At 44.7% G+C, this 13,908-nt stretch overlaps 2 protein-coding genes across 2 annotated transcripts; both read right to left on the bottom strand.

Moving 5' to 3' along the window:
• Positions 1–231: 231 nt before the first annotated feature.
• ntaq1 (N-terminal glutamine amidase 1) lies at positions 232–2,971 on the bottom strand. Its single transcript, XM_076075625.1, has 6 exons — positions 2,819–2,971; positions 2,045–2,144; positions 1,719–1,769; positions 1,251–1,399; positions 659–783; positions 232–571 (listed from the first exon to the last, which is right to left on the bottom strand). Exons 1-6 carry the CDS (start codon positions 2,875–2,877, stop codon positions 420–422), a joined length of 636 nt encoding a protein of 211 aa, XP_075931740.1. The 5' UTR covers positions 2,878–2,971; the 3' UTR covers positions 232–419.
• An 894-nt stretch (positions 2,972–3,865) lies between these two features.
• Positions 3,866–13,190, bottom strand: bop1 (BOP1 ribosomal biogenesis factor). Its single transcript, XM_076075627.1, has 15 exons — positions 12,999–13,190; positions 12,265–12,429; positions 12,089–12,184; positions 11,798–11,952; positions 11,598–11,715; positions 11,164–11,478; positions 10,910–11,071; positions 10,741–10,821; positions 9,436–9,505; positions 6,179–6,311; positions 5,722–5,905; positions 5,359–5,650; positions 5,129–5,213; positions 4,669–4,776; positions 3,866–4,536 (listed from the first exon to the last, which is right to left on the bottom strand). Exons 1-15 carry the CDS (start codon positions 13,173–13,175, stop codon positions 4,383–4,385), a joined length of 2,295 nt encoding a protein of 764 aa, XP_075931742.1. The 5' UTR covers positions 13,176–13,190; the 3' UTR covers positions 3,866–4,382.
• Positions 13,191–13,908: the final 718 nt, after the last annotated feature.

The following is a 13,908-nucleotide window of genomic DNA, read 5'->3' as shown; positions in this document are numbered from 1 at the left end:
ATCAGAGCTCCATTCAGAAAACAACTTCACAACAAGTACTAAACACAAATAGAGGTTATAGTATATCTATTATCTAGGTTATCTCTTTCAAGCTGATAACTTAGCTAACTAGGTCACTTCGCTAGTTAACCAGTTACCCTAGCTTGTTAACTTCGCTAGTTAGCTGAAGTCTCTTTTCATCCTGTAGATTTAATAAAACTGATCTGAGAGAAAAGGTCAGAAAACATGAAAGACATATTATAAAACACAGAAAGTGTATAAAAACACATTCATGTAATAAAACATTTAATACATACAAACATTACATATATATATATATGTATATGTATATTTAAATTCAGTGTACAACAACAATGAGAAGAAGAAAATATTGAGAAAGATTAAAATTAAAGTGAAAAAGAAGATGATGAAGATGAAGACTACGATGAGGAAGATGAAGCTGCTGCTGATAAAGACGATGATGAAGATGATGATGAAGAGTGTCTCAACAGGAAGTCGTCCAGACTGAAGACCCGCCCCCAGCCGACAGCAGGGCTCATACTTATGAAGTCGTCCAGGTTCATCTGACACTCTGAGGAGGAAACGCATCACAGTGATGTCATCGTGATGTCATCTCACGGTTAACATTACCACATACTGAGGTGATGCGTCATGTGACCTGTGGTCCGTATGGGGGGGTAGGGTGGGGGGGGCATCCTCCAAGACCCTTCAGAGTCCTTCATGTGGGATCGATCCGACGCAAAGTTCAACAGGAAGCTGTCAGCAGGGACCACACGCAACTTCCTGGTGGAACAGAGACAAAGGTAGACGTGTTACCTGTGGAGTTCAGGTGTGTGTTACCTGTATAGTTCAGGTGTGTGTTACCTGTGGTGTTCAGGTGTGTGTTACCTGTGGTGTTCAGGTGTGTGTTACCTGTGGTGTTCAGGTGTGTGTTACCTGTGGTGTTCAGGTGCGTTACCTGTGGTGTTCAGGTGTGTTACCTGTGGTGTTCATGTGAGTTACCTGTGGTGTTTAGGTGTGTTACCTGTGGTGTTCAGGTGTGTGTTACCTGTATAGTTCAGGTGTGTTACCTGTGGTGTTCAGGTGTGTTACCTGTATAGTTCAGGTGTGTTACCTGTGGTGTTTAGGTGTTACCTGTGATGTTCAGGTGTGTGTTACCTGTGGTGTTCAGGTGTGTCACCTGTATAGTTCAGGTGTGTTACCTGTGGAGTTCAGGTGTGTGTTACCTGTGGTGTTCAGGTGTGTGTTACCTGTGGTACGCAGGTTTGATGTTGCGGTCCGAGCGGAGGGCCTGGTCAGAATACAGCTTCAGGCTGCAGGGAAACGACAGCTCAGTGTCCAGATCATAAACCAGAGAAGAAGAATGAAGTCTGACCTGCAGCAGCACAACGTGGTAGTCCTGAAACACACCATGACATCACCCGTTTCCGTGATACTACTACTGTACAGTAATACTACTGTACTGTGATACTACAGTACAGATACTACTGTACTGTGATACTACTACTGTACTGTGAACCTACAGTACTGTGATACTACTACTGTACTGTGATACTATTGTACTGTGATACTATTGTACTGTGATACTACAGTACAGAGATACTACAGTACAGTAGTATCACAGTACAGCAGAGCGGGACTTAGCGGACCCCTGTGTATTATTAATGAACTGTCTATGACATCACAGTTATTATCGATCACACAGTGACATCACAGACCCAGATAACTGGCCGGTCTCCACGTCCAGACTTCTGCTTCCACAGAGGAACCTGATGGAGAACAAACATCAGCTTTAGAACCAGACAGGTGTTCTTTAAGAACCATACAGCTGTTCTTTTAGAACCAGACAGGTGTTCTTTAAGAACGAACCAGACAGGTGTTCTTTAAAAACCAGACAGATGTTATTTAAGAACCAGACAGGTGTGAACCAGACAGGTGTTCCTTAAGAACCAGATAGGTATTATTTAAGAACCAGACAGGTGATTCAGAGAAACTGACTTATGTTTTGGAACCGGCAGACGTTCTGTAAAATGTGTGTTCTCACCATTCGGTTCTCATTTGAGATGAAAACCACAAACAATTCTTCCAGCAGTGCAGTTCTCTCGGTTCTGACGAACTCACAGAGTTTCCAAACATTTTCTTCACTGCAGAACAAGAACAGACAACAAAACCAGTTTATACAACATGTGCTGAACTGGTATTTTCTAGAGTAGAACCAGTTGGTAGAAACTGTGTTGAACTGGGATTTTCGGTTGGTAGAACTTGGAGAGTACTATGTTTTCTTGTACCATTAGGACTACAAGTACAAGTCAATTTACTATTTAGTAATACAGAATACAAAACAGTAATATAGTTTGTAGTTCAATATATATATTGTACTACTACAGAACATGTGTTGTAGTACTACAGAATATATATTTACTACTACAGAACATGTGTTGTAGTACTACAGAATATATATTGTACTACTACAGAACATGTGTTGTAGTACTACAGAATATATATTGTACTACTACAGAACATGTGTTGTAGTACTACAGAATATATATTTACTACTACAGAACATGTGTTGTAGTACTACAGAACATGTGTTGTAGTACTACAGAATATATATTGTACTACTACAGAACATGTGTTGTAGTACTACAGATATTGTACTACTACAGAACATGCGTTGTAGTACTACAGAATATACAGTATATTGTACTACAACAGAACACGTGTTGTAGTACTACAGAACGTATAGTACTAGTATATTGTAGTAATACATAACGTATGTTGTACTACTACAGAACAGGTAGTATTACGGAGTACTCGCCAGTAACAGCTGGTATAAACGCAGTTTTCGCGGCTCGGTGTGATGTCGTCACGTTCCATGTTGTGTGTCACACTGAAAACGTTCCGTCGGGGGAAAAGGATGTGACGTCACATCTTGTGGATCTTGATCCTGCAAACCTTTCAAACTAAAAGTTTAAACTTCTGTTCATTTTCTTTTACTCAGACCTTCAGTCCGTCTACAGGTTCAGGTAAAGACCTTCAGTCTACAGGTTCAGGTAAAGACCTTCAGTCTACAGGTTCAGATAAAGACCTTCAGTCTACAGGTTCAGATAAAGACCTTCCGTCTACAGGTTCAGATAAAGACCTTCAGTATACAGGTTCAGATAAAGACCTTCAGTCTACAGGTTCAGGTAAAGACCGTCATGCTTTGGTTCCGGAAGAACGACCTGAAGGAAAACACCAAAACCGGAAATCTAACTTCAGCCTTCAAAATAAAGGCAGGCAGAGTTTCATTCAAGTAAAATCAATGTTCAATAAGAAATGTTCATTAACTTGGACTTTATTACGATATATTTATAATTTAAAATTGTTTGATTTTGTAGTTATACACTTTATATTTATATATAATATATCTATATATATACTGTATATATATATATTTGTAGTCACATTTGAGTTTTTAGTTATAATTTCCTGATTTTTCTAAATTCAACACAAACAAAACTTAGTTCTGATCACTTTATTTTCTTTATATCGAATTAAAATGAAAAAGTTAAGCTTTATAAACTATAAACGTGTTTCTGAAATATGTTTATTAATATATATTATATATGAATATATATTATATATGATTATATAATATATTAATGTATAATATTCATATATAGAATTAATGTATAATATTCATATATAGAATTAATGTATAATATTCATATAATACAATATTATATATTCATATATAATAATATGGTGAGGATAAGTTGATATCAGTATTAATAGATTTTAACACTTTTACACTTCTGATTAGTTAGTAAAACACATTTGCTTAACTCTTAAATGAAACAAACCACAAGAAGAAACATGAAACTAAAAAGTGAATATTTATTAACTGACTAGTAGCAGAATCACCATGGCAACAACACACAACTGCTGATGAAACAAAAAACTGGTTTATTAAAATTAAAGTCATGAGGTCAAAGATCTCTGTAGTAAAGTCAGTGTTAGTTGGTTCATTCGGTCAGTCGGTGGGCAGGTTGAGTTGTTGGTTTGTTGGTCGGTGGGGAGGTTGGTTTGTTGGTCGGTGGGCAGGTTGGTTTGTTGGTCGGTGGGCAGGTTGGTTTGTTGGTCGGTGGGCAGGTTGGTTTGTTGGTCGGTGGGCAGGTTGGTTTGTTGGTCGGTGGGCAGGTTGGGTTGTTGGTCGGTGGGCAGGTTGGGTTGGTGGGTCGGTGGGCAGGTTGGGTTGGTGGGTCGGTGGGCAGGTTGGGTTGGTGGGTCGGTGGGCAGGTTGGGTTGGTGGGCAGGTTGGGTTGGTGGTCGGTCGGTCGGGTTGTCGGTCGGTCGGTCGGGTTGTTGGTCGGTCGGTCGGTTGATCGGTGGACAGGTTGCTAGGTGAAGAGGCGAATCGTGGCATCGGCTCCAGAGGAGAAGATCCAGGGTTGAGTGGGATGAAAGGTCACATCCAGGACGCCGAGGTCATGAGTGATCACATGACCTCGGAGAACCTTCACCGGGACGATCAATGGGTTCTGTAGCAGGTCACTGAGGGGGTGCAAGGTCAGTGTATATTACTGTGTGTATTACTGTGTATATTATTGTGTATTACTGTGTGTATTATTGTCTATTACTGTGTGTATTATTGTCTATTACTGTGCGTATTACTGTGTGTATTACCTGTAAACCGTCCCGTGACAGACGATGACAGATCCGTCGTCAGACGCCGAGGCAAACAGCGGGTAAAGTCGATGATAGGCCACGCCCCTCACGGCTTTCTTATGGTGTCTGCAGACAGGAAATGATCAATACCATCAACACCACAGTCTGGAACACGTGTTGCAACAGGCGATCAAATCAAAACAATGGATACAAAATGATTCAATGCAGACGTCGAGTTTTGGCTGTTGAATGAGGACAGAAAAATGATTGACATAAACCTTTGGTTTCACTTTACCACGTCTACCGGCATCAGACAGGAAGTCAGTGGTAGTAAAGCCCGCCTCTCGTTTGTTGTGATTGGCTGCCTGGACCAGACGTTACATTGACGAGCGGTGCGAACCCGTACCAAAGGTATAAATCTATAGCACCAAATGTAACCGGTAAGGATTCCTTCACCAGCTGATTGACAGGTACGTACCGTAACATCTTGTATGGTTTGGTTGAGAGGTCGAGGTCAAACCAGCTCAGCCTGCAGTCGTAACTCCCACAGATCACGTGATCACCTGTAGACACACCCACAAATTAGACAGAAGCTCCACCCCTTAGCAGTGATGTCACCTGATTATTGTTTAAAAGAATAATTTGATATTTGAATGATTCGTGAATCTGGTGTTTCGGTGGATCTGGTGTTTTGGTGAATCTGGTTACCCCCGGGGTGGACGGCCATGCTGGAGATCCACTTGGAGTTGGCCTGTAGTTTTTTGGTCATTTCCTGTTTCACCAGGTTGTAGATCCGAACTGAGCGCTGCGTCCCCACGAAGAAGTAGGGCCTGACAGGGTGGAAGGATACGCACTGAACCAGACCTTTGTTCTTCCTGAAGGGGTTCTGACTCCGCCTCCGGCTCACCTGGTGGATGAACACCTGCAGGTGGCTGGAGTGATCGGGCATTACCGACGCCAGGTAGTCTCCTTTAGCGTGCCACGTCACCTGGTGGACAGCCTGAGTGGACGATACGTTCGGTTAGTTATTGATCGTGTATCTGTAATCAATACAACAGGTGGGTTTCTCACTTTGGGGTGTTGTATTTTGAGGCGGATCCCTTGGCTAAGCTCCTCCCCTTCCACATCGCTCCATTTCACAGGCCCCGCCTCCTCAGTGGACTCCGCCTCCCTCTGACCCGAGAGTAGTCGCTCTGTTGACAAGACAACCTGTCTTTCTGCCAGAAGGGGAGACAGGATCAACACCACCGAGTCCCTGAATCAGAGAGAGAGAGAGACGGGTCATCAGCGAGAACGTTTGAATTATATAATTTATAACTATAATATTTAAATGTACTTTGGGAACATGTACAGATACAGGACAGACAGGACAGAGAAAGAAAGACGGGACAGAGAGAGAGAGAGAAAGAAAGACGGGACAGAGAGAGAGAAAGACGGGACAGAGAGAGAGAAGAAAGACGGGACAGAGAGAGAGAGAGAAAGACGGGACAGAGAGAGAGACACACAGGACAGACAGAAAAATCCTTACTGGGCTACAGCCAGCAGACAGACAGACGGGTTTGGGTTCCAGGCGATGCTCTTCACAGCTCCGCCCACCTGGACCGTCTTCATACAGCGAGACGAACAAACCTCCCAGAACCTCACGGAGCCGTCATCACTACCTGGAAGTACACACAACAGTAGTTCTGTACTTATGTACTAGTACACACAACGTAGTTCTATACACACACCACACAGCATACTTATACCCACACACTACTTATACAAGGCAAGATGTCGCCGTGCCAGCCTGTTGCAGCAGCTCCCTGTCTGTTTTAATTTTTTGTCTTTCTTCCCCACTCTTTCCTCTGTTTTTTGTTTTTTCCTTAACGTTTGGTTTAAGTTACGGTCAGACAACGGACCGTAACTTTTTCTCAACTTTTCTCGTGGCTTTCTGTTACTTTTCTCCCTCTTTGTAACGGAGAGCCACACACAATGAGCGGGGCCATTGTTTACTCCCGTGATCAGCTGATCGTGCTGAGTGAGCCGCAGCTGATGCCCGGCGCCAGGCCTGAGATCCCGGAGGAACTGCGGAGAAGAAGCCGGGGCTGCAGGTCTGGCGCTAAGCGAAGGGCGAAGAGGAGGAAATATAAACCTTCGGTACCGGCGATTCTAACGGGGAACGTGAGGTCTTTGACGAATAAGACGGACGAGCTCGGCGCGTTGGTAAAGACCGACAGGGACTTCCGTGAGTGTAGCGTCATGTGTTTCACGGAGACTTGGCTGCACGCTGATTTCCCAGACCACAGTGCATCGCTGCCCGGCTTCAGGTCTGTTCGGCGGACAGAGACGTTATACAGAGCAGCAAGAAGAGAGGTGGCGGGATTGCTGTGTATGTGAACGAGAGGTGGTGCAATCCCGACCATGTGTGTGAAGGAACGCTTCTGTAGCCCAGACATTGAACTATTAGCCGTGGGGATGCGTCCTTATTATTTGCAGAGGGAGTTCTCGTCCGCCATTGTTGTGGCTGTGTACGTCCTGCCGTCAGCTGATGCTGAGGCAGCAGTGGACACCATCCACTCCACTGTGTCTGGACTGCTGAGTCAACACCCTGGTGCATTTTTGGCAATTACTGGAGACTTTAATCACACCACTCTGGATAGAGCCCTGCCAACTTTTCACCAGTATATTAACTGCCCCACAAGGAACAATAAAACTCTGGACCTACTGTATGCTAATGCTAAGGATGCATACAGTGCCAGTGCTCAGGGAGTGCAAGGACTCCTACTGGAGGAAGCTGGAGGCCAAACTCCAGCAGAACAACGTGAGGGAGGTGTGGACCGGGATGAAGCAGATAACTGGCTTCAAGGATGGAGGGAGACAACTAGGGGGCTCCCTGGAGAGGGCAAACGAGCTAAACTGTTTCTTCAGTAGGTTTAGCTCACAGCCCTCATCTGTCTCCTCCTCACACCACACCTCACAAACACCTCTGCTGCCTCTCTCCCCCCCGGTGAGCTGCATGGACACAGAGCTCTTCCACCACTGACACCATTACCACCCCCACCCCCCTCTCTGTGACGACTGGCCAGGTTAGGAGACAGCTGGAGAGACTCCACCAAGGCAAGGCGGCAGGACCTGATGGCATCAGCCCCAGGGTCCTGAAGACCTGCGCCATCCAGCTGTCTGATGTTCTGCAACACCTTTACAACCTGAGCCTGAAGCAGGAGGAAGTCCCGGTGCTGTGGAAGACGTCGTGCCTGGTTCCTGTACCTAAGAAGACGACTCCATCTGGCCTCAACGACTACCGACCGGTTGCCTTCACATCACACGTGATGAAGGTGCTGCTGGTCTTGGCCCACCTCCAACCGCAGGTGAGATCCTCACTGGACCCTCTGCAATTTGCATACCAGCCTCATGTGGGGGTGGATGACGCCATCATCTACCTGCTGCAACGAGCTCAGTCGCACCTGGATGATCCGGTGGCTCTGTGAGAATCACTTTCTTTAATTTCTCCAGTGCATTCAACACCATCCAACCAGTGCTGCTGAGTGAGAAGCTGCGGGTGGTGGGGGTTAACGCATCCACCGTCTCCTGGATCACTGACTAACTCACAGGCAGACCACAGTTTGTCCGACTGGGCAATGTGCTGTCTGATGGGGTGGTCAGTGATATTGGAGCCCCACAGGGAACTGTTCTGTCTCCCTTCCTGTTCACCTTGTACACCACTTACTTCCAGTACAACTCTGTGTCATGCCACCTGCAGAAGTTCTCTGATGACTCTGCAGTGGTCGGGTATATAAGGGACGGACGGGAGGAGGAGTACAGGGCAGTAGTGGAGGACTTTGTGGAGTGGGCCGGTAGAAATCACCTGCGTCTGAACGGGGCCAAGACCAGAGAGATGGTGGTCGACTTCAGGAGGAAGACGACGGCTCCACAACCACTGAGAGTTCTGGGAGAGGATGTGGACATGGTGGAGGAGTACAAGTACCTGGGTGTCTCCATCGACAGCAGACTGAACTGGAAGACCAACATCAACGCTGTGTACAAGAAGGGGATAAGTCGACTCTTTCTTGAGGAAACTTCGATCCTTCAACGTGTGCAGCAAGATGTTGGAGATGTTCTATCGGTCTGTTGTGGCCAGTGCACTGTACTTCTCCGTAGTCTGCTGGGGGAGCAGCATTGGAGCCGGAGACACCAACAGACTGAACAAACTGGTTAAGAAGGCCGGCTCCATCATTGGCTGCAAACAAGACTATCTGGAAGAGGTGGTGGAGAGGACACTGAAGAAACTATTATCCATATTGGATAACCCGGACCACCCTCTCCACCACCTACTGCAGGGACAGACTGATCCAGCTCCGCTGTCACAGGACGGATACAGGAGAATATTCCTGCAATAAGACTTTATAATAAATCACCTCTGAACAGATCATCCTCCACATAACTACACACCGCTACACTGTTGTTGTTTGATCTTTACACTACTGTTTAGTTTACCTAGTTAGTTAATTTAACACTATTCTATTTCATTGTATATACTGTGCATTTCTATTGTTATTTTCTTTATATTTAATATGTTCTACTCTGTTATGTTATTGTTTATATATTGTGCATTTTTCATACTTAATATTTTTATTTTTATTGTTACTTCGTAGCTGAAGTATATCTTTGCCGCTGTAACAAACAATTTCCCCGTGAGGATGAATAAAGGATCCATCTATCCACACACACACGCACACACACACATACACAGTACTTATACACAGACTGTACTTATACACACTGTACTTATACACACACTGTTACCTGAGGCGAGCCATTGTCCTGATGGAGACACACTGATGGAGCGAACCAGACCACTGTGACCCCGATACACCTGAACACACACAGTATGTTAGTGAGCATTCACCCGTCTACTAGATGTGTGTGTTTGTACACCATCTTTGAGAGGACAACTACAAGTTGTGTGTGTGTGTGTGTGTATGTGTGTGTTGTAAGAAGATTGTAGAAACATATGACAGCATAAAAGTATAACCATTACATATAACCTGTTTGATTTAAGAAGTATAACCGTTACACCATATCAACTGTTTTATTTCATGATAGAAGTGATTTAACATATAAACATCGACGCTTTATGTAAAACAGTCACTCAAACCGTATATGACCCTTCCTGTTCTAACAGGATCAAACAGGTATATTCTGTGGCTGTCACACTCATTTGTGAGTGACGCATGATTGTGACGGAGGTGACAGCCTCAGACCAGCATAGAAGGCAGCAGAGAGAAAGTCTGGACTATGCTTCTTTAATAAGAAGACTAGGCTTAAAGGTCTCACACCCTTAGAGGGGACTAGAAGACACTTCTGCTGTCAGAAGACAGCATGAGAAAAAGAAAAAAACAAAACAGCGAAAGCTGACTGAGGAAGCCTGTTGAATCAGGATCGTTAGTGCAAGCATGGAGGAGAGCCTGTTAATGCAGGACTGATATAATTAGCTTTTGAACCACTGAGAATGTTTCATTGGATTGAAATTGTAAGTGACTGGGACCCAAACTACAGACACTGGTTCTTTAGAATAGTTTGACCCTCTTTCTGTCCCTGAAACGTGTGATAACAGGTGACGACCGACTCTACCAGAGCAGCTTAAAGGTGAGTTCTCTGGGTGAAGGCTTGGCAGTGTTAGTCAAAAATGGTAAGAAACTTAAAATAGGCGATAGTAAAGTACAGACGTTCTACATAACGATTCATACTGGGAGTTAGGGTTACATCCGACATCCAAGACTCTCACAAAGACAATAGTTCAGAAATCCTAACGACTCAGCTACGGGGGAGATAAAAGGCCGACGGTATTGTTCTGACATCTTAGTGGGACACTAAACCCACAAGAAGCTGGTCAGATTACTGACGGAGTTACCACCATGTTAGAGCCCGCTTTCCCCGGGGCAGGATTCGTTCACGCTACAATGTGTGTGTGTGGTTGTGTGTGTGTGCATGTGTGGTTGTGTAAGTGTATGCGTGTGTGGTTGTGTGTGGTTGTGTGTGTGTGTGTGTGGTTGTGTGTAGTTGTGTGTGTGTGTGTGTAGTTGTGTGTGTGGTTGTGTGTGTATGTACCAGAGACTGTGTTGTAGGAAACGGTTGCAGGTCTTTTGGTTTTGGAAGTTTTGGAATCAGATCCTCTGGATTGACGTTGACCTGCAGACACACGGGCAGACAGACAGGTTAGTGATCACATGTTCCTCACAGACAGACAGTCCTGAGCTGTGATTGGCTGAGAGCTTACCCTCATCTTCCTCTGTCGAGGACACAGGTAAAGGTCGAGGCAGCGCTCGAACCGCTCGTGGAGGAACCGAGGAAACGCAGGAACCTGCCTGAGGCTGGAGAACCTCGTGGGAACAAACGGCAGCTTCCTGTCTGAGGCGTCCTGCTGCTCCCACAGGGCCCGCTGCAGAGAGGGAGACAGGTAGACAGACAGGTGGAGGTACGTTCTATCAACGAGCCAGTTCGACAGGTAGACCTCCTTCACAGCAGACCCACCTCCTCGTCCGTGAACAGGTACTCCGGTGGAGGGTTGTAGGACTCCTGGTGACCCGGTAGGGGAGCTTTAGGAGCTGGTAGGTGCATCTTGTGTCGGGCCAGAAGAGAAGAATCCTCATTGGTCCACAGGTCGTAGTACCGCCCCCTGCTGTCATCCTCCGTCCTCCGAGGTTTGATCCAGCCCATCTTTATGGCGTGAACCAGCTTAGACACCTTCTCCTTCTCAATGAGAGACGGGATGAAGCTGCGTTTGTCTGCTGGTCTGTTGGTGACCGGGTGGAGCATCACGTCCTGACTGAAGAACTCCACCTGAGGCTGGGGGGGTTAGTGAACTTGTGTTACTGTAGTAACCTAAATCTTACTGACCCGAGTACATTAAGTGGTTAAATGAGGGTTTTCGTGTTGTAAAAGGGGCGGGGCTTCACTTTCCGTACCTGGTACTCGTTGAAGTTGACGTCTCCGAACTGTCCTCTCTGCAGACGGTTCACCAGCTCCACCTGCTCATCTGACAGCACGATGTCACTTCCTGTCTGCTTGTCGTGGACCGTTCTCCTGCAGATAAACTGCCGGTTAGCATCGTTAGCCTTCTCTCTTTAAACCAATAGGGGGGCTAGCATTATGCTAACAAGCTCACCAGTAATTCGGGTCCTCCATTTTGTCGAGGAAGTCATCGAGCTCGTCCTTGTTCCTGATTGGTTTGTAGATCTTCTTCCCATCCAGGTTGTAGCCAATGTGAGGGAAGTCTTTGTACCACTCCATGGGAATGTTCCCCACCGTGTTCCTGATGTCCTGCAGAACCACAAGAACATATACAGAACCTCCGTAAACAGCTGACGTTTGCACAGAACGTAAAAGAATCAGGAACATGACCAAAGAATAGAGATCCCAACGGAACGTTAGAGATCCCGGTGGATACTGATCTCACCTCCTCATCTGAAGAGTCGTGTTGATATTCGTCTTCATGCTTTTCTTCTTCTACTTCTGTCACCGCTGCCTCCTTCTTCTTGTCCTCTTCTTCTATCTGTAGGTAGAACACAACACAGGTGAGTCACAACACAGGTGAGTCACAACCAGCCGTCACACACACACACACACACACACCTGCAGAGTCTGCTCTGGCTCCACTTTCAGATCTTCATCATCATCATCATCCTCACTGTCACTCCCAGAATCCTCCAGTCCTGAAAACACACTGTCCTCGCTGTCTGACCGATCTTCCTCCTCCTCCTCCTCCTCCTCAGAACATTTGTTGTTGAAGTTGAAGACCTGAAGAATAAAACCGACACTCAGGTTCAAACTACTTCAAAATAAACTACTTGTAAAAACATGTAATTTTAGAAACTTTACACCAATATAACCCTATAATAATACTGAGGAACCAACTCAAGTATACTAGTATAAATATACTAGTATAATAATACTAGGATACTTGTTTACTGAATCGATCAGAACAACCTGATAATAAGAGTCTATAAATATTTCTAACAGGTCAACAATGACACGAGGAAGAGTTTAGGTTCTTAAAAATGAAGAGAATGTGAACACAGTTAGTGAGTCTCAAGCTGTTTACTGATAGCATGGTTAGCATCGTTAGCATGGCTAGCATCGTTAACTGCTGTGTCTACTGTCATCAACACGGATGATGACATCCATCCTCTGGATCTTTACACCGTACATGGAGATACATGTTATATATATATAATAATATATTATAGAGCGTCCACTAAAGCTACCTCCTCCTGTTAGCATGCTAACAGCTACCTCCTCCTGTTAGCATGCTAACAGCTAGCCACAGGTTCACCAGTCCTCCTCCTCCTCCTGTCTGTCTGTCTCACCTCCACCTGCTCCTCGTCCTCCTCATCTTTACTCCTCTTCTTCACAGTCTTCTCTGAGACTTTCTCCATCTCTTCTCTCTGTTCGCTGCTCCGCATGTTTCTGCTGCTGCTCTCCTCCATCGTACAGCACGTGGGCACTTCCGGGGTCAAAGGAAACGCGTCATAGCTAGGGGTCATTGTTGGCGCCCTCTGGTGCTCGTCATCAACAACAACGGTGACGTATTGACGTCTACAATACAAATAAAATACATAAAACATTTTAAACTGGAAAGACACTAGGAAAGATAAACACTAGAAAAGATAGACACTAGGAAAGAAAGACACTAGGAAAGAAAGACACGAGAAAAGAAGGACACTAGGAAAGAAATACACAAGAAAAGAAAGACACTAAAGACAAACACTAGAAAAGATAAACAGTAGAAAAGATAAACACTAGAACAGATAAACGCTAGGAAAGAAACACATAAGAAAAGAAGGACACTAAAGAAGGACACTAGGAAAAAAAGACACGAGAAAAGAATGACCCTAACATATAACAGATAACATACAACATACAACATACAACATATAACATATAACATATAACATAAAACATATAACAGATAACAGATAACATACAACATACAACATACAACATACAACATACAACATATACAAGATAACATATAACATATAACATATAACATATAACATATACAAGATAACATACAACATATAAGAGATAACATATAAGAGATAACATATAAGAGATAACATACAACAGATAACAGATAACATACAACATACAACAGATAACATACAACAGATAACATATAACATATAACATACAACATACAACATACAACATACAACATATAACATCCATCCATCCATCCATCCATTTTCCTCCGCTTATCCGGGGTCGGGTCGC

Source organism: Anarhichas minor, unplaced genomic scaffold (assembly GCF_050575085.1).
Source record: "Anarhichas minor isolate MPS153535 unplaced genomic scaffold, ASM5057508v1 ptg000053l, whole genome shotgun sequence".
In the NCBI taxonomy this organism is placed as follows: domain Eukaryota; kingdom Metazoa; phylum Chordata; class Actinopteri; order Perciformes; family Anarhichadidae; genus Anarhichas; species Anarhichas minor.
Note: the sequence above shows the minus strand (reverse complement) of the source record. Positions and strands in the feature narration are given on the sequence as shown.